This window comes from Canis lupus, chromosome 6, assembly GCF_003254725.2.
Source record: "Canis lupus dingo isolate Sandy chromosome 6, ASM325472v2, whole genome shotgun sequence".
NCBI classification, from domain to species: Eukaryota; Metazoa; Chordata; class Mammalia; order Carnivora; family Canidae; genus Canis; species Canis lupus.
The window spans coordinates 56058177-56079682 of NC_064248.1; the positions used below are offsets into that span (position 1 = coordinate 56058177).

Below are 21506 nucleotides of genomic sequence, written 5' to 3' on the forward strand. Positions count from 1 at the left end.
GGACTTATGAATGTATAGTCCAGTGGTGGGGAATAAAAATTCAACAAAATTATACAACTACCATTTTAGCACACTGTGATAAGAAGAGACCAAGGTGAGGTCTGAAGGTGCTTCTCAGAGGTACAGACAAGAGCTGACTGAAGTCAGAAGGATGAAGGTTGGAAATGCTACTTGCACTGAACAAAGCATTTGCACAAGCTCTGTGGAAAGAGGAAGATTTGAGGGATTGGAGGAGGCCAGTGTGGATGGAACAGAGAGCAGGTTGGAAGAGACAGAAGTAGTTTGAACAGTAAGATAAGGTGGAGAGAAGAGATTGATTGACAAGGCACCTGAATATGCAGGGCTTGGTTAGTAAGGGATTTTGTCTAAGAGAATGGGAAGCTATGTAAGTGGTTTACCTGGGAAGTGACAGGGTCACATGTAGTCTTTTGTGTGGAGAAGAGATGAGAGAGGAACTAGGGCGAATGTGGGTAAGCCATTTAGAAGAGTAGGTTAGGCACGCCCCCTTCACCCAGGTGGCTTAGACTAGGGTGGTGATGAAGGAGATAGAACAGATTCAAGGAAAATTTCAGAGGATTGGCTGATAGATATAATACAGGAAGGAGAAGTAGATTTTCAAAATATCTCTTAACTTTTTCTTTTTTTAAGATTTTATTTATTTATTCGAGAGAGAGCGAGAGAGAGAGAGAGAGCAGAGACACAGGCAGAGGGAGAAGCAGGCTCCATGCAAGGAGCCCTACGTGGGACGTGATTCCAGGTCTCCAGGATCCCGCTGAAAGCAGCTGAAAGCAGACGCTAAACCGCTGAGCCACCCGGCCTGCCCTATCTCTTAACTTTCTTATACAAAATGGATTCAGTTTCCATAAAATTGTTGACCAAAATTGACTTTAAATAATGGCATGACCTAAAAGTCATGAAAAAGTTTGCCCCTTAAAATTTCAAGGTTTCAAAGTTGCTAGCTGGGTGGAGGGCATGTTTCTACTTCCTATATTTTAGTATTTCCTAAGCCTGTTTTTTTTTTTTTAAAGGAGAGTTCTTTTCTCTAAAATGCTTACCACAGTGGAATCCCTTCTGGAGATTGTAAATTTATATCAGAAAATAACCGGGGGCTATCTAATATTTAGGCAAACAATTTTGGAGTCCTTTTGTGCTGGCAGTTGTCATTTTGTAACTTACAAATGTGTAATGAAAGTAATTTATATTGCTCTTATCATTTTTTCTTGTCCGCCTTTCTTGGAGTTGGACTGGAATTGGTAGATAGTTTCGGTCCCAAACTAACTACTTCTAAGAATTTATTTCTTCGTTGATACTGGATGGTTGCCCGGCTGGACTTCACGTGTTTGTGCCCATGTTCCGCCCCCTGTCGGACTCTGCATAAACCCAGCGTGGCCAGAAGACTGAAGGTAGAGGCATTTGCCATCACAAATGGTATTTGCACAGTGATCATTGTTTTGGAGAGTGACCGAGGTCACTCTCGGGGAGCTCGGGGGGCCTTTCGGAAGCCTGCGCTAGGCGCCGGGGGCCGGCGGCCTGGGAGGCGCGTGGGCGAGGCGGTAGCGGGAGGCCCGCAGCTGCGAGCTCGGGGTCGTGCGGGGCCCGCTGGGGGGGGTGGTGTCCGGGGCAGCTCGTACGCGCAAGGGGGCGGTTCAAGAGACCGGGAAGTCTGCAGCTTGTAAGGCCGAGGGCTGAGCGCTTTCAAAGAGAGGCGGGGGAGGGAGCGGGATTTCCCCGCCCCCGTTCCCCCACGGCCCAATCCCTTCGGCTTCTCCTTTTCTCCTCCGGCCGCCCGGCCCCTAACCTGCTCGAACCCATTATGCGGTAGAGGCGGCCGGTCTCTTTAAGGCCCCGCCGCGCCTGCGCCCTGGGCTTTCCTGACGCGGCGGGCCGGACCCCGGAGGAGCCTGCGGGCGGGCAGGGCAGGGGGCCGGGGGTCGGGGGTCGGGGAGCAGCGCCGCGGCGGCGCCCGCAGGCTGCGCGAGGCTCGGAGGCGGCCCTGAGCTGCCGGGCGGGCGCGGCGCTCCGGGGGGCGAGGAAGGCGGCCCGCGGAGCCGGAGCGGGGCCGAGGCGCTGAGACGCGGCGGCGAGGCTGCCGGCTGGATGGGAAGTTAATGTTTACGGCGGAGTCCACCCAACGTTTCCAAGGTGAGGGGCGCCGCGCCAGGCCGGGCGGGCCGCGAGCCCGGGTTCCGCTGGGCGCGCGGCGGACGGCGGGGCCGCGGCGCGGCGAGCGGGGGCCGCCGCCGAACTTGCCGCACGAGCGGGGCGGGCGCGCTCGGCGCCGCCGGGGCCTAAGTTCGCTGAGGCCGCGGCGGCCCGGGACCCTCCCGCCGTGGGCGCCGGCTAGGAAGCTCGCCGGCGGCGCCTGCACTGGACTCGCCGCGAGGCGGAGGGACCGGGCGGCTTCGGGGGCGCTCGCCCGCGGCTCCCGGGGGACGCTGACCTTTCGGCCCCGCCCTCGAGGCCAGGAGTCCGTGCTCGCCGGGCGTCTTCGCGGACTGAGACCGCCGGCGCCCCTGACTTGCAAAGTTGGCGTCTTTACGTGGGCCCCGGGATTCTGCGCAAGGCGTTTCTCCAGGCGGGTGGGTGACGGGCTCGCCAGGTGTGCTGCGTGAGCCCCAGGGATGCGCTCGGGCAGCGATCGCACCCGTGCCCGGATCACCTCATGACTAGCGGGGCAAGCCTCAGATTGACCGCAGAATTTCCGGTACATTGGATTGTGGTGTTGGTGTTTGCTTTAGAATTGCCGTGATTTCTTTGTGCCTTTTTTTTTTTTTTTTTTTTTGAGGGGAGGGGGGCGTCTTAAGTCAGTTGTCATCCTTTCAACGAAGAGTTAACAAAAACTTTGGAGTGGTTCCTTTGCTTTTCCCTGTATCCTTTGCCGTTAGAGGTGACTTTGAAAAAGCAGCATTTTCTCGCACAGATATCTTTTCTTTGGGTTACACTGTAGAATAATAAACTCCTTTCTTCGCTGAAATGAGAGAAACCCAGTGCTCCTTGAAAATCAAGAAAAGCTATCTGTTGGTGGTTTTTACTTTTGTTCTGGACTGATATGTGTTAGCAGTTTTTTTTTTTTTTTTTTTTGGTTTTTAATTTCATTCGTAAACTTTGTTGAGTTCACCTGAAGCTCCTTTTCTGTTCTAAAACGCTACTAGCCTTACGGTCTCTGAGAACTTTGTGTCAAGAAAACTTAGAAAACTTATTGAAGAATAATAAACAGAAAAAGTGCACAATCCGGAGTGCAGGTAAAGGATTTTTTTTTTTTTTTTTTTTTTTTACTAAGTGTGCCATCGCAGTTCAGGAAACAGTATTTCTAGGTTGGGGTTTATTTTTATTTTTTTTTATTAAAAAAATTTTTTTTCTTTAAAAAAATTTTTTTTCTTTTAGATTTTATTTATTTATTCATGATAGTCACACACACACACAGAGAGAGAGAGGCAGAGACATAGGCAGAGAGAGAAGCAGGCTCCATGCAGGGAGCCCGATGTGGGATTCGATCCCGAGTCTCCAGGATCGCGCCCTGGGCCAAAGGCAGGCGCCAAACCGCTGCGCCACCCAGGGATCCCTAGGTTGGGGTTTAGACCTGGGAGTGGAATTGGTTTGTGAGGTATGTGAATGATAAAACTCTAGCATTAGGTACTGTTGAACATTTTCCCAAAGTGGTTGTGCTAATTAGCAGGGAATGGTAATCCAATTACCCCACATTCTTGCTGATGCTTGTCAGTTCAAAACATTTTTGCTATTCTGGTAGAGGTGCAATAATATATTAGTGTGGTTTTATTTTGTGTTTTCCTAATGGTTGTGGCTTTATCTTTTATTGGTCATTTGTATGTCTTTTGTGAGATGTCTGAGTCTTATTTTTTTAGGATTTTTTCGATAAGAGCCCTTTCTGGGAGGTACACACACACACACATATCCATATCTGTAACCTATACATAGTTTATCTTATTCCATTTTGTCTTTCCATCTTTTAATAGTGTTTTTTCTTTTTTTTTTGATGGACATTGTTAATTTCAATGAAATGTATTTACTGTTTTTCTTTGAGTACTGCTTTCTGTGCCCTATTTAAGAAATCGTGCCTAGCCTAAGAATATGAAGATATTTTCCTATGTTACCTTACAGAAGTTTTTTTCCTTACAGAAGTTTTATTTTGTTTTACTTTTCACATTTAATTTGTGCAATTTCGAGTAAATTTCAGGTGGATTGTAGGGGATCAAGATTCACTTTTAGCCAGGTGAATATCTTTTTGACCTAGCACCATTTTTGAAAATAAAGTACCATACTTGTCCCTCTGCACTGTGTGACACTTTCTCATAAATCAGGTGATTGTTTAAGTGTGGATCTGTTTGTGGGTACTGTATTTTGTTTTACTGGTCTATTTGTTATCCTTGCACCAGTATCACTATTAATTAATGTAACTGTATAATAAGCCTTGATATGTGATAGTATAAGGCCTCTAACTTTGTTTTTTTTAAATATTGGTCAGTTCTTTCCTCTTAGCATTTCCGTATAAATTTCAGATGCTGCTTGTCAATTTCAATAGATTTTGGAAATTGGAATTGAATCTATATATATCAGTTTGGAGAGTATCTTAACATTGAGTTTTCTAGTATATGAGCGTGGCATATACTTGTATTTATTTAAGTCTTTTTAAAATTTCAGTAATGTTTTGTAGTTTTCTGTGTAGAAGTCTTGCATATCTTTTATTCTTAGCTATTTGAAATTTTTGATGTTACTTTAAATGATATATATATATTTTAAAGATTTATTTATTTATTTATTTATTCATGACACATGTAGAGAGAGAAAGAGAGAGGCAGAGACACAGGAGGACAGAGAAGCAGGCTCCACACCAGGAGCCCTCTGCGGAACTCGATCCCGGGACTCCAGGATCGCGCCCTGGGCCAAAGGCAGGCGCCAAACCACTGAGCCACCCAGGGATCCCCTTTAAATGATATTTTAAAATGTCATTTGTGGCTACTATATAGAAGTACAGCTATTTAAGACTTTAATCTTCACTCAGGACTGAATCCAAATTATACTTTGTATGTTCTAGTTTTCCAAGTTCTGTATGTGTGTGTGTGTGGTGTCTAGTGTCTAGTCTAGTACCAATTAAGGAGTATATAGTATTGAGTATATTGAAAATCACTGTGTTAGGCCTTTGTAGATACAAAGCTGATTAAGATGCTGCCCCTGCCCTTAAGGGGTTTAGAGTCTAGGAGGGTTAAGTAGAAACTCAAGAAGAGACCTTTATCCTCCACTAAAAGTGCTATTATCAAAATTGGTTTGGCAGCATGCAAAAAAGACATTTAAATCAAACTGGACAGGGGAGAAAGTGGGGGAGGTAATATGACTGGCTCGCACTGTTCTGAGAGCTGAGCAAAGGAAGTGGGCTGTGGGTGGATAGGGGCTGCTATTTACTATACAAGCTTCTGCTTAATCCCTTGGCTTTCAACCCTAGCCTCACTCCAGTCTTTGGGAGTCTGGAGTCTCTCCAAGTCACTGTTTCTAGAGAATAAATTTATGAGTTGACATAAATGAAGGGAACTAGAGGGTCTATATTTTATAAATTTGATGCAGACTAAAATTTTTAAAAATTTTATTTATTTATTCATGAGAGACACAGAGAAAGAGAGGCAGAGACACAGGCAGAAGGAGAAGCAGGCTCAATGCAGGGAGCCTGACATGGGACTCGATCTCGGGTCCCCGGGGTCACGCTGTGGACTGAAGGTGGCGCTAAACCGCCGAGCCACCGGGGCTGCCCTTGATGCAGACTTTATTTTATTTTTTTTAAAAAAGATATATATATATTTTATTTTTAAATTTTTTTTTCAATTTTTATTTATTTATGGTAATCACAGAGAGAGAGAGAGGCAGAGACACAGGCAGAGGGAGAAGCAGGCTCCATGCACCGGGAGCCCGATGTGGGATTCGATCCCAGGTCTCCAGGATCGCGCCCTGGGCCAAAGGCAGGCGCCAAACCGCTGCGCCACCCAGGGATCCCTGATGCAGACTTTAAATTGCTAACCTGCTCTTCAGCCCCATACCTCGTCCCCACTGACTGACCACATACTGTCTGGAAACTCCCAAGTCCTGACCCTGCCTGGGGTTCTATGAGTGAAGCATATCAGCTTTTGACCGTATTCCCTTATGCAGGCCTGTAGGTTTGGCTTCTTTTCTACTTAGTTGTGTATTTTTCTATGTCTTTCTTGTTTCACGAATGCCTTATCTTCTTTTATCTATCTGAGAATGTTAAAGATAGTTTCTTTAAGCTTTCTTTTTCCTTGCATAGTTTGTTTCCTCCAAGTTACTTTTTTTCTGTTTGGCATAGCCTCAGCACTAGAGATCCTCCTCAGAGTTTTGATAATCCTTGGTTTTTGTTCATGAGTGAGAGTGGACAACTAAAAGCCGATTGGAAGCCCTGAGCTTGTAGATGGGGCTTACTTCCAGTTTTACTCTATGAACTCCATAGAACAGTGGTTCTCAGTTTTGGTTGCACATTAGAATCATATGGGGCACTTTATTTTTTAAAATATTTATTTATTTATTTATTATTTATGATAGAGAGAGAGAGAGAGAGGCAGAGACACAGGAGGACGGAGAAGCAGGCTCCACACCAGGAGCCCGACGCGGGACTCGATCCCGGGACTCCAGGATGGCGCCCTGGACCAAAGGCAGGCGCCAAACCACTGAGCCACCCAGGGATCATATGGGGAACTTTAAAAATACACAAACACACAGCTAAACTAAATACAACTGAATCACTCAGATTAGGACCCAAGTAGCAATATTTTTTAAACATTTAGGTATGATTGCATACAGAAAGATACACAAATTTTAAGTGTAGTTTGATTTTGTCATGTATACACCCATATCATCAACACAGGATACAGAGAACCTTAGAAAGAATTCCTTTATATCTCTTTGTCTTCCTTACTCCCTGCCCAGAGGCAACCGATATTCTGATTTCTATCCCCATAGATTAACATCAGTATTTTTTAAAGTTGTCCAGGTGATTCCCCTTTGTGGCCAAGATTGAAACCATTGGTTCAGGTGGACTGTTGGAGTTACTCTAGCGTCTTTCCTTTGGTCTGGCCAGATTTCCCAGAGAGTATCTTTCAGTTTTGTTCTTGGAGGGTAGCAGTTTGGTTGCCAGTGATCTGAGAACTCTAGAAAAGGGAGTAGGTAATGAACCATAGAACATTTAGTATGGGGCGGGCCTGGGTGGCTCAGCGGTATAGCGCCACCTTCAGCCCAGGGCGTGATCCTGGAGACCTGGGATTGAGTCCCATGTCAGGCTCCCTGCATGGAGCCTGCTTCTCCCTCTGCCTGTGTCTCTGCCTCTCTCTCTCTCTCTCATAAATAAATAAATAAAACCTTTTTTTTTTTTTTAAAAAAAAGAACATTTAGTATATAAGATCACATAATTTGCTTTTTTTTTGTTGGGATACCTGTGTCTTCCACCATGTGTGGTTTACCCTTTTGAGAGATTAAATCTCCAATCAGCTGCTGCATTGAGGATGGGCCACCCAGCAGCTTGAGGAGGAATGGGGTCTAGGTTTCTAAATGTTCATAGCTTTCACCTGATCCTTTCTTTAGTCTCCCATACCCCTCTTTGTTTTGGCAGTCCTGGAGCCTTTTGAGGAGTGTATAGTATAAATTAGGTTTGTTCTGAGTTGCCAGCACTGCTAGTTTGTAATTTGGCTGTCTTTAACAAAGTCAGTTACCAATCCTCCATCTTCTTTCCAGCTTCCAAAATTTTATTGCTGTCATCTCTTCTGTTCTTCTGTCCTTATGGTTTATGAGCTAAAAACAGAACACAACAACATCATTTTCTTTATCCTTGTTTTAGTAGAGTTTTGGGGAGAGAGGAAAATTAGATGTGTGTGTTCAATCTGCAAACTTAACCTGGAAGTCCATCATCTGCTTTCCTTTATACAAAAATGTGTTGCCATCTGCTGTTCACTCTTGTCTTCTACTTGTAGGGCTATATCTTTTAAATCTCTTTACTGTTATCTAAGTAGAGTGTCAGGAGGGAGAGTACCTAAATATTGGATCAAACTGTCATTTTTCTAGAAGTCCCCAAATTCTTTCAAGAAGTTCTTGTCCCAGAATTGTACATTCTTAGGATTGGAAATGATTTCAAAGGTAAGCCAGTCTAGTGAACTGATACTTTGTATAAAGTGGGAATCTCCTGGTGAAGAGGGGATTCATGATTGGAGAAACAGGATAGTGGATCTCTGCAAGGGGTGTGAAAAATCCATATAGACATCAAACATTTAATATTGAAAGAATAAGTAATCTTGCATATTTGTAACATATAAAAGTTACTAAAAATAATGGTGGTTTTGTCTTTTCAGTCAATAATACTTCAACTATGGTCATGAAGGAAGAATATTTTGAAGAAAGATTATATACTAGAAAATATTGGAAACTATTGCTAAAGATAAAGTTGTAGCGATTTTAGTTTGTAGTTAACATAAACTGATAAATTAAAACCACCCGTTAAAAGCTTTATGTTAAGTTTCGCTAATAGCTTTGTTCTTTGTACTCTTTATTTTCTTTAAAATACTTATTAAGTCTCTAGGTTTCCAAAAGGTCTTTGAGACAGTTTTTTACCATAAAGTTTACAATGAAATGAAAATACTGTTCTCAATATAATTTATTTTCTCTTAGGCTAAATTTATACAAATTAAAGTATTTACCTTTAAATTGTGTCCGCCCTTTTATGTGCTAAAATATCTTTTTTCATAAGAAATTTGTGGTGGTATTTTATTGATTTCTTACTGTCTTTATTACTTAATGTCCTTATTTGACACCAAAGGCTGCCAGCCCCATTTTGCTCTTCAAATTAATTTCTGACAAGTTTTGTAAAATGTAAAAGTTTGCTTATCACTGCCCACAATTCTCAGTGGCCTTTTTTGCTCCTCCACCAATTATTTTCCTTCTGTTTGCATATAAAATTCAAATATAAATAAAAGATAACACTGGCAGTTATCACTGTCTATCTTGGTCATATGCTAATTCTTTCTTGGAAGCATGTAGGTTAATTAGTGTTTTGTAGATAGAACTTGTTCGCTGTGGCCCCATATGTTTGCTCAGAAAGGATCATCCCATTCTCATTATTTCAAATTTCCTGGTGTGTTTATTTGTTGCCATTTCTAGGTCTGTTTAAAATTGTATCTGTAGTTCAAGAGAGCTTTCCCCCCGCCTGTGCTATTTGCAGTTTATCCTTTAAGTGGCCAAAGATAATGTGGATTTAGTGCTTGTTAATTGTTCTTTGTACTAATCTAGCCCTGACAGTTGTACTCTGAAACGTGTTCCCTAAAGCTGGTCAAACTGGCCATTATCTGGTCTTCATTGTTGGTTTCGCTATTCATCGTCTTGTGGGTTCATGATTAGGGCTCTCTCCTTGAGGACCTGCTAATTCCTGTGTTCTTGGAAGAGACCTTGATGAGAGATAGGAACAGAACTGGTTTTATTATTGATCATTCCTCTTTTTTGTTTTTCATAGCAAAGTGCAAGCACTGATACAGAAGTGAAGATGAGAGATAGGAACAGAACTGGTTTTATTATTGATCATTCCTCTTTTTTGTTTTTCATAGCAAAGTGCAAGCACTGATACAGAAGTGAAGATGGGAATTTTGTCTTATTTTCAGTTGGTGTTCAAAAGATTAATAGCTGTCTTCTTTTTTGGCCTAGTACAGATCTTTTGCTATGTTAAAAATGAATCCAACATTCTCATGAATTATGCTTAGTAAGTTTGTTAGATCAATGTTAATAGATACTGGATAAAAGTGTAGTTTTAATGAACAATTATATAATATGTTTAAATGAGCTGCATGAGAGAAAAGTTTAATGCTACCAGGTATACTAGAAATTAAGATAGTTAAGAAGACACGATGGTGAGAAGATAGAGCTTAAAGTAAATTGAATATATATATATTTTTAAGATTTATTTATTTATTCATGATAGACCTAGAGAGAGAGGCAGAGACACAGGCAGAGGGAGAAGCAGGCTCCATGCCGGGAGTCCGATGTGGGACTCAATCCCGGGACTCCAGGATCGTGCCCTGGGCCAAAGGCAGGTGCCAAACCACTGAGCCACCCAGAAATTCCCCTTAAAGTAAATTGAAAATGAGTTTTAGGGAATAAGCCCATGGAAAGTCTAATGCCTTTGAATATTTATCTGAAATACATGTAAGGGATGAGCACAAAGTTAAAGACTTGACTGCCTTTTTGAAAATGTGGAGAAGCTTCTTTTCTACCGTCAATGAGCAAAGTTTATAAAGGTTGTCAAATATGATGGTACATTTACGTGTTAACATACAAGATCAGAAAAATGAATCAGTAAGTGATCTAGAAATACAAAGAAGCTATAAAATTGTCAATAAGTCATTAAGAACCACCAAGATAACACATATTGAGCATCTCCAATGTCTAACATAATGATAAGTATTGGGAAGATAATGATGATCTATTCTACATAGATAAAATCCTTTCTTTTTTAAAATTTTTATTTATTTATGATAGTCACACACACAGAGAGAGAGGCAGAGACATAGGCAGAGGGAGAAGCAGGCTCTATGTACTGGGAGCCCGACGTGGGATTCGATCCCGGGTCTCCAGGATCGCGCCCTGGGCCAAAGGCAGGTGCCAAACTGCTGCGCCACCCAGGGATCACTAGATAAAATCCTTTCACAAAATTTACAAACTAGGGGAAGGCACAGTTGATACATTGTTTCTAAGTGAGATGATGGTTTTGTAAAAAAGAAAAGTAAGTGAATAGTTTTCTTAAATCTTGAGGCTTTTTTTTTTTTTAATATTTTATTTATTCATGAGAGACACAGAGAGAGGCGAGGCAGAGACATAGGCAGAGGGAGAAGCAGGCTCCCTGTGAGGAGCCTGATGTGATACTCAATTGCAGGACCCCAGGATCATGACCTGAGCCAAAGACAGACACCTAACCACTGAGCCACTCAGGTGCCCCTCAATCTTGAGGCTTTTTATAACTAGTAAGGGAAAATACTGAGTGAAATAAATTTTAAATCTTAATATTTGCTTTAAAAGTTTTTGGAGTAAATTTATATATAGCATAGAACTTAACTATACAATGCAGTGAGTTTTGATCAATGCATATGCCTTTGTGCATCTCTCACCCTCTCCTTCATGGTTCTTTTAGTCAGTTCCTGCTCTTTTTTTTTTTTTTTTTTAACCACAGAGTAGTTTTTCTTGTTCTTGAACTTTACATAAAAATAGAATAAGTGTGTATTCTTTTTTGTCTGGCTTCTTTTGTTCAACATGTTTCTGAAATTCAACCATGTTTTGTTTTGATTTAACCGATTTAACTGTTTTTGCACATATCAATAGTTTGTTCTTTTTAGTTGGTGTGTTATCCATTGTATAACTATGATATAGTTTATCCATTCTGCCATTTGGCTTTTGTGAATAAAGCTGTCATGAACACTTGATTATTGGTCTCTTTATAGACATACTTTTTCTTATTTCTCTTGGATAAATAACTAGGAGTGAAATTACTGGGTCATGGGGCAGATATGTGTTTAACTTTAGAAGACGTTGCCATACCATATATTTTTCCTGATTGGTTCTATTATTCTACAGTCTAACGGGCAGTCTGTGAAAGGTCTAGTTAAGTGACAAATCGGAAGTGAGTTTCCGAAAGATTGTTCTGGTACAGTGGGGCACAGGACTTAAGATAGGGAAAACACACAGTAAAGTAATATAGTTGAAAATTGATGTATTCCTGTTTCAAGTAATTGATAGGGAGAGAGAATCTTAGGGGATTCTAGAGCTATGGTATGTGGAGTGAGGATAAGGGAGAAGTCAGAATGACCTCCATGTATCTGTTCTAGGCTGGTAAATATTGGTGTGGCAGCATTAATGGAACCGTTGAAGAGTAGATTTTGGAGGGAAAGGAAGGTAATAATTCTGTTTTGTTTATAAGTAGTAATTGGGGGTAAAAGGAAGTAGATGAGATAGCTCTGGAAGTGCATGTAGTGAGGAAAAAGCCCAGGTTAGAATGGGATCTTTGGGGGCCATTGACGTTTCAGAAATGACCTGATGAAGAGGAGTCTGCTAAAGAACAGAAAGAGTAGCCACTAAAGAAGGAAAACCAGGAAACTGATTTAACAGAAGTTGAGAACTTTGAAGAAGGAGAGAAGAGCTTGAATGTAGTGCCTGTGAGTAAAAAAATAAGTACAGCCATTTTGGAGGTTAATTTTTTTCTATGTATATCTGCAAAAAGTTTAAATATCACTTTTTTTTTTTTTTTTTTTGAGAGAGTAAGTGCATGTGAATGCATATGGGCAGGGAGGGCAAGGTGGGTGGTGAAGGGCAGAGGGGAGAGTGAGGGAGAGAAGGAATCCTAAGCAGGCTCCACACCCAGCATGAGTCCAATAAAGGGCTTGTTCTCATGATCTGAGATCATGGCCTGAGCTGAAATCAAGAGTCAGATGCTCAACCGACTGAGCCACCCAGGTGCACCACATTTCTTTTTTCCTTCTTTTATTTTTAAAGTAATCTTTATACCCAGTGTGGGGCTTGAACTCACTACCTCGAGATCAAGAGCTGCACATTCTACCAAATGAGCCAGGCAGGCACACTGAAATTTCACATTTCTTGATCTCTTATTTTATGGAATAACTCCTAGAGAACCACAGAAATATGGAAAGGTATGTTTAGAGGTATTCATGGCACCTAGTATATAATAATAAAAAAATTGAAAACAACTCAAGTAGCTGTCAATAAAGGATTGCTAAATTTGGCATCTGAGTGATTCAGTCGATTAAGCATTTGCCTTCAGCTCAGGTCATGATCCTAGGGTCCTGGGATCGAACCCCACATCAGGCTCTTTGCTCAGTGGGGAGCCTGCTTCTGCCTCTTTTGCTCCCCCTACTTGTGCACTCACTCTCTCTGTGTCAAATAAATAAAATCTTAAAAAAAAAAAAAGGGTTGCTAAATAAAATACGGTACATTCTTATGATAGAATGTTATACAGCTAATGTAATATGCTGTATATTTATTGCTACATTTCCTATTGCTGCTGTAATAAATTAGCAGACTTAGGTTAAAACAAAGACTTAGTCTCTTATAGTTATGGAGGCCAGAAGTCTGAAATGTTTCACTAGGCTAAAGTCAAGATATTGGCAGGGCTGTTTTCAAGGGCAGAATCTGTTCTTTTGCCTTTTCCAGCTGTTTGAATTGCATTCTTTGTATTACTTGCATTGTCTTCTGTGGCCTCTTCTTCTCTTCTAAGCCAAGAGTTTAGTATCTTCAGATGGGCCCAATCCAGATAATCCGGATAACCTACTCATCACAAAATCCTTGTTAATCCACCAAGCCTCTTTTGCCATTTAAGATAACATTCATATGTTCTGGGTATTATGATGAGGAGCTCTCTAGGAGACTATTAATTAGGCTACTACATAATACTAACAAGGACAGAAGATTGAGATGCATTTTAAAAATTCTCAAATATATGTATAGTATGATCTAATTTTTAAGTTAAAAATACATATATACTCAGTATATGTATAGAAAATAATTTTTTTTAAGAATAAATCTTGATGGAGATAGACTGTGCTGCTAATGGGTGATCTTTGAGAGTAGGATTACAGAGTATTTAAACTTTTAATTTTTTTCTGTGATTGGGCAGCCCCGGTGGCTCAGCGGTTTAGCGCTGCCTTGGGCCTAGGGTGTGATCCTGGAGACCCGGGATCGATTCCCACGTCAGCATGGAGCCTGCTTCTCCCTCTGCCTATGTCTCTGCCTCTCTCTCTCTCTCTCTCTCGCTCTCGCTCTCTCTCTCTGTGTGTCTCTCAGGAATAAATAAATAAAATCTTTTAAAAATAATTTTTTTCTGTGATATTTCAATTCTTTTTTTTTATAAGTTTATTTTTTATTGGTGTTCAATTTGCCAACATATAGAATAACACCCAGTGCTCATCCCATCAGGTGTCCCCCTCAGTGCCTGTCACCCAGTCATCCCCACCCCCCGCCCACCTCCTTTTCTACCACCCCTAGTTCATTTACCAGAGTTAGGAGTCTCTCATGTTCTGTCTCCCTTTCTGAAATTTCCCACTCATTTTTTATCCTTTCCCCTTTATTCCCTTTCACTATTTTTTATTATTCCCCAAATGAATGAGACCTATAATGTTTGTCCTTCTCCGATTGACTTATTTCACTCAGCATAATACCCTCCAGTTCCATCCATGTCAAAGCAAATGGTGGGTATTTGTCGTTTCTAATGGCTGAGTAATATTCCATTGTATACATAGACCACATCTTCTTTATCCATTTATCTTTCGATGGACACCGAGGCTCCTTCCACAGTTTGGCTATTGTGGACATTGCTGCTATAAACATCGGGGTGCAGGTGTCTGGTGTTTCACTGCATCTGTATCTTTGGGGTAAATCCCCAGCAGTGCAATTGCTGGGTCATAGGGCAGATCTATTTTTAACTCTTTGAGGAACCTCCACACAGTTTTCCAGAGTGGCTGCACCAGTTCACATTCCCACCAACAGTGCAGGAGGGTTCCCCTTTCTCCACATCCTCTCCAACATTGGTTGTTTCCTGCGTTGTTAATTTTCCCCATTCTCACTGGTGTGAGGTGGGATCTCATTGTGGTTTTGATTTGCATTTCCCTGATGGCAAGTGATGCAGAGCATTTTCTCATGTGCGTGTTGGCCATGTCTATGTCTTCCTCTGTGAGATTTCTCTTCATGTCTTTTGCCCATTTCATGATTGGATTGTTTGTTTCTTTGCTGTTGAGTTTAATAAGTTCTTTCTAGATCTTGGATACTAGCCCTTTATCTGATATGTCATTTGCAAATATCTTCTCCCATTCTGTAGGTTGTCTTTTAGTTTTGTTGACTGTTTCTTTTGCTGTGCAAAAGCTTCTTATCTTGATGAAGTCTCAACAGAATAGAGAATCCAGAAGTGGACCCTCAACTTTATGGTCAACTAATATTTGACAAAGGAGGAAAGACTGTCCACTGGAAAAAAAGACAGTCTCTTCAATAAATGGTGCTGGGAAAATTGGACATCCACATGCAGAAGAATGAAACTAGACCACTCTCTTGCACCATACATAAAGATAAACTCAAAATGGATGAAAGATCTAAATGTGAGACAAGATTCCATCAAAATCCTAGAGGAGAACACAGGTAACACCCTTTTGGAACTTGGCCACAGTAATTTCTTGCAAGATACATCCATGAAGGCAAGAGAAACAAAAGCAAAAATGAACTATTGGGACTTCATCAAGATATTTCAATTCTTAACTAACATTTTCTAAACAGAGAAATGGCACAAAATAAAGGATAGAGTATTATACTGGGTTACATGTTGTAGAGAGATAGAGGCTCTTGGTGAGTGACCTTAGCAAGTGGTTTCAGTAAAAGGGTAGCATAGAAGCCAGATTGCAGTGAAAAAGTGGGAGGTGACGAAGGGAAGAATGAACAGCTAAATATTGTTCCAGTTGCTTAGCTATGAGGGGTGGCAGGATGCTGTGAGACTGGGATACTTAGAGGGATAAATAAGATCCAGTGAGATTTTTCAATATGGCAGAGCAGCAGGTTTGAAAGTTGAGGGCAGAAACTGGGAGGAATAGAGAGAAATTGAGTTCCAGGATAATTCAAAGAGCATGAGGCTGAGGTCTTCTGACTTGGTTAAGCAGAAGACCCACTTGCTTGTAGCAGCTAAGACCTAGAGGAGTGTGGCTGGCTATGCATAGTAGTTAAATTTATGTTGTAGTTTTATTCAGTATTATCAGATTTAAAAAAAAATCTCTTGCAATCCTGCTTGCTGCTTTGGCATCTTCTGAAAGTCTGAGGTTATTGTTTATGTAAATTTAGTCTTTTTAATGCACTCTAACTGTTTTGGTCTGTCCTCAAAACTTCTGATTGTTTCAGTAGTCTAGCATATGAGTTTCAGAGATTAGACCATAGTTTTCTAGGTGCAACATTTTGGGATTTTTTTTTACTGTTACTGAAACTAATTTTTGCATTAAAAGATCTGCTTAGGGATCCCTGGGTGGCTCAGCCGTTTAACACCTGCCTTCGGCCCAGGGCGCAATCCTGGAGACCCGGGATCGAGTTCCACGTCGGGCTCCCTGCATGGAGCCTGCTTCTCCCTCTGCCTGTGTCTCTGCCTCTCTCTCTCTGTGTCTCTCATGAATAAATAAATAAAATCTTAAAAAAATAAAATAAAAGATCTGCTTAGGGACATCTTTGTGGCTTAGCCATTGAGCGGCTGCCTTTGGCTCAGGGTGTGATCCTGGAGTCTGGGGATGGAGTGCTGCCTCGGGCTCCCCATGCGGAGCTGGCTTCTCCCTCTGCCTGTGTCTCTGCCTCTCTCTGTGTGTCTCGTGAATAAATAATATCTTAAAAATAAAGATCTGCTTATATAAGTTTGAATCAGTTTTCTCTTGATTCTAGAATGTTACAAGAGGAAAGCATGGGAAATAACATTCACTTCCAACTATTTTCAAGTTCCTAACAAAAAGAGCTTAAATAACTTTTGAGTAGCTTAAGTGACTTGAGGAGGCCACATGTGTCTTGTAAATAGAACCTGGTACTTTTTTTTTTTTTTTAAGATTTTATTTATTCATGAGACACACATACACATACACAGAGAGAGAGAGAGAGAGAGAGAGAGAGAGAGGCAGAGACACCGGCAGAGGGAGAAGCAGGCTCCATGCAGGGAGCCCCACCTGGGACTCAATCCCAGGTCTCCAGTATCACGCCCTGGCTGAAGGCGGCACTAAACCGCTGAGCCACTCTGGTGCTTTTACCTTGTTGAGATGCTGAGGATCTTTTTTTTTTTTTTTTTGTTTTTTTAAAGATTTATTTATTTATTTATTCATGATAGATATATATAGAGAGGAAGAGACACAGGCAGAGGGAGAAGCAGGCTCCATGCTGGGAGCCCAACGCAGGACTTGATCCTGGGACTCTAGGATCGCGCCCTAGGCCAAAGGCAGACGCTAAACCCCTGAGCCACCCAGAGATCCCCCTGCTGAGGACCTTTTTAAAAATTATTGTTTCATTGATAATTTTCAATTGTGCTAGGATTTCCTGATTTTTCATATGTATTCATCTATCTAGTTTTGATTAACATATATTTCCCCCTCATGATTTGATCACTCTTCCTTTTTTAGTATCCGTGTAATTAATTAACATGACTAGCATTAAGGTAGAAGTTTTAGGACTTTGCTGTGATCTGTGCACTATTTATCCATTTGGAGAATTATGTTGAAGATTTTTTTTTTAAGGTTTTACTTATTTATTTATGAGAGACAGAGAGGCAGAGACACAGGCAGAAGGAGAAGCAGGCCCCTCAAAAGGAGCCCAATGTGGGACTCGATGCCGGGATCACGCCCTGAGTTGAAGGCAGATGCTCAACTGCCGAGCCACCCAGGCGTCCCTATGTTGAAGATTATTATTGCCATTTTAAGATTTTTACAGTGGTAATTCCTTCTTATTTCACATTGAGTGACAGTGCTTAACACATTTATTTTTTTATTTTTATTTTATTTATTTATTTACTTATTTTTTTAATTTTTATTTTATTATTTATGATAGTCACAGAGAGAGAGAGAGAGAGAGAGAGAGAGAGAGGCAGAGACACAGGCAGAGGGAGAAGCACGCTCCATGCAGGGAGCCTGACGTGGGACTCGATCCCGGGTCTCCAGGATCGCGCCCTGGGCCAAAGGCGGGCGCCAAACCGCTGTGCCACCCAGGGATCCCAACACATTTATTTTTTTAAAGAGCACATGAGCAAGTGGGGGGAAGGGCAGAGGGAGAGACAGAAACTTAAGCAGGCGTGGCACCTAGCTCAGAGCCCACACGGAGCTCAACCTCACAACTGTGAGACAATGACCTGAGCTGAAATGAAGGGTTAGACACTTGCCAACTGAGCAACCCAGGCACCCCTTAACATACTTTTTGACACAATGCTTGATATAGTGTGTATACTGAATAAAAAATTTGTGTAATATATGATAGATTTTAGGAGATACTTGTTCTGAATTTGTGCTTTTTTTCCAGACAAGATTGAGACATAGGTAAACCAGTATTTTAGTACATACTCTTATTGCTGCCAGGAAAAAACTGTGTATGTGGATATGTCCTTTTTTTTTTTAAATTTTAATAAAGAGTTTTGTGTTTGTAACAGTGGAAGGTTGAGGTCAGGGAACAGACTTAGTTCCTTACCCATGAACTTCAGCACCTCAGCTATAGCAATTTTAGGTGCAGCTCAAAGGATCAAATTTTAGTTAGATAGCACTCTTATTCAGTGTTCTTTAGATAGCATTTTCTCCTCTCAGTTATAATACAAAAATATTTTGGGGGAAATTACATCAGTAATATGGTAATACAATAAAATATTTTACAGAATAATAATTTCCCGTTCTGTAAAGGAAAAACAATCTTTTTGTTAAATCTAGTAAAATTCTGTATTATAAATAATTTCATTATAAGAATTGATGGCTGGAAAAAATGTGGCATGATGTAGTGGAACAAGCATTTTGCTTTGTCATTTTCATTGTTTAACCTCTCTGGGTCTGTTTTTTTTTTTTATTTTTTTTTTAAGATTCATCTATTCAAGAGAGACACAGAGAGAGAGAGAGAGAGGCAGAGACACAGGCAGAGGGAGAAGCAGGCTCCTCACAGGGAGCAGGATTTGGGACTCGATCCCAGATTCAAGGATCACGCCCTGAGCTGAAGACAGATGCTCAACTGCTGAGCCACCCAGGCATCCCTCTGGGTCTGTTTTTTTTTTTTTTTTAAACCAGAAAGTATGTTTTCATGTTTACTGTGCAAAGATGGACATGAGGAGTGCAAGTAATAGATGTAAAGTTCCTGGAGTAGTAGCTGTTATGTGTTTTGATGTCCAATATAAATAGCAGCTGTTATTTTATGATTATGATGTTATTAAAGGAAGACTAAAAAATGCAGAAAGGACAAATGAAATTTATATGGAAGGTAGTATATAAGGAAGATCAATCTGACAGCAAGATTAGTTTCAAGTTTGTATTCAGTTTTGAATTACCAAAATAGCTTTACCAAAACTAACTGTAAGATCATTTTCTCATATGTTAAGGTGATAAATAATAATATACCTAATTATTGTGTGTGCTTAAAAATATCTTATTCTTTGGATGGTTTTAGTTGGCATAGTAGCAGGAGAGATTCTAGGTTTGTGTAATATCTTTTATGGATTCTTTACTGAAGTGTATAGCATTAAGTAAGACTTTTTTTAGCATGAACAAAACTTAATTCAGATCCATAGCTCATTGTAATTTTGGTCATTTAATCAAGATGGCTTAAAGGAGCACTATTTCTTCTTAAGAAATATGTGTTACCTAGTAATTAATATATGAATTCATAAACATGAAAAATATCTTAATACTGGGTAGTACTTGAAATGGCCAGTTAAAATATTTCATTAAATTTTTGAATATGATTGAACTTGTATAACTCTTAGGTTTTTTATTTTTATTTATTTTTATTTTTTTTAACTCTTAGGTTTTTTTTTTTTGTTTTTTGTTTTTGTTTTTTTTAAATATTTTATTTATTTATTTATTCATGAGAGACAGAGAGAGAGAGAGGCAGAGACACAGGCAGAGGGAGAAGCAGGCCCCATGCAGGGAACCTGATGTGGGACTGGATCCTGTGTCTCTAGGATCAGTCCCTGGGCTGAAGGCAGCGCTAAACCGCTGAGCCACCTGGGCTGCCCTAACTCTTAGATTTTAAATGCTAAGCGAATGCTAATTCTTCAGGATAATTGCATGCTATTTCTAGTACAGTTTCAGATACTTTAAACATTTAAAATATTAAAACTGAGTAGTACTTCATTCACTTGAAATGTTTCAATCATGTAGCCTATAAATATCAGCAATACTCAGATGTTTTGAATGGGTTGGAAGAGTGTGTGTGTGGGGGGGGAGGGGGTAACTTTATATGTAGCTTACAGTATTTCTGAGCAAAGTCCAGTAGAATTAAGGGAATTTAGGGACGCCTGGGTGGCTCAGTGGTTGAGCGCCTGCCTTTGGCCCAGGGCGTGATCCTGGAGACCTGGGATCGAGTCCCACATTGGGCTCCCTGCATGGAGCCTGCTTCTCTCTCTGTCTGTGTCTCTGCTTCCCTCTCTGTGTGTGTCTTTCATGAATAAATAAATAAAATCTTAAAAAAAAAAAAAGAATTAAGGGAATTTAGTTAGCTGGAGAGCATTGCACATGGCACCCTTTAGAAAAGTTCTTTAACTATAAATACAGATTTGCAACTATTAAACTGTAAACTTATTATTGGAACATTAAATATAAAATATTAGCAACAAACTGATATTTTATATTTAGAAGATCTTTTGAAAAAACTCAAGTCCCATAAACAGGTTAGTTGGAGTTGGTAGCCATGGTAAAATTCTGTTTTCCTCCAACATAGGCATGGAATTGTCGTGGCCATTGGTTTCTATTCTCTGTTCATTTTCTTTTCTTCCTTTTTCTTTAGAAACTATTGTTGTAGTTTGTAAAGTGGGAAGGTTTCCTTTTGTGCATAATGTTAAAGTCAGGAAAATGACCAATGTTTCTCTAGATATGTTGTACAGATCTGCTCTGTTAATATAAAAAATTATAAAAGAGGTTTTTGTTTATATTCTTAAGACTTTTTGTATTAGTATTATTACATGGCTTAAAAACTATTGCAGTCTATAATAGACTATTTACAAAGGACATACAGATCTTCATGTGATACGTTGACAATTTCATTTTTATTTTTTTTATTTTTATTTTTTTTAAATTTTAATTTATTTATGATAGTCACACAGAAAGAGAGAGAGAGAGGGGCAGAGACACAGGCAGAGGGAGAAGCAGGCACCATGCACCGGGAGCCCGACGTGGGACTCGATCCCGGGTCTCCAGGATCGCGCCCTGGGCCAAAGGCAGGTGCCAAACCGCTGCACCACCCAGGGATCCCGACAATTTCATTTTTAAATAGAATTTCCATCTCAATATTTTAGTTAACTTCTTAAGTTGGTAATCAGATTGGTTTTGGGCAGGCCCTGTTCTGTCAAAATCCCCAGGGTTATGACATGTTCAAAAGTGCTATTTTTTTACTTTGATGTTCTACAGTTAGTTTTAGCTCACCTTCCTATCAGTGATTTATACTTGTCAGGATGTTTTTGTTTTGGGTGGGGCCAAATGGTCAGTATTCTGGCTTCATCATTTATTAGCTAATGGATCTTAGACAAGTTGTTTAATCTACACAAACATCAGTAAAACCTATATTAGGGTTATGGTGAGGATTGAATAAGATAGTGGATGTTGGGCAGCCTGGGTGGCTCAGCGGTTTAGCGCTGCCTTTGGCCCAGGATGTGATCCTGGAGACCGGAGATCAAGTCCCACGTCAGGTTCCCTGCATGGAGTCTGCTTCTCCCTCTGCCTGTGTCTCTGCCTCTCTCTCTTTGTCTCTCATGAATAAATAAATAAAAT

General features: G+C 40.6%; 1 protein-coding gene across 3 annotated transcripts in view; it reads left to right on the forward strand.

The window, feature by feature from the left end:
* The first annotated feature begins 1409 nt into the window (after positions 1 to 1409).
* Positions 1410 to 21506, forward strand: part of EVI5 (ecotropic viral integration site 5) — a 194883-nt gene continuing 174786 nt past the window's right edge. For 2 of the 3 annotated variants that reach the window (XM_035718024.2, XM_035718022.2), the window contains exon 1: positions 1955 to 2142. Coding sequence is in view for 1 of the 3 variants with exons in the window: in XM_035718027.2 (XP_035573920.1) it covers positions 1426 to 1428 (3 nt within the window). In the remaining 2 variants the exon portion in view is untranslated. Of the gene's footprint in view, positions 1429 to 1954; positions 2143 to 21506 lie in introns of those variants that run through there. The other variant, XM_035718027.2, reaches the window with a different exon arrangement.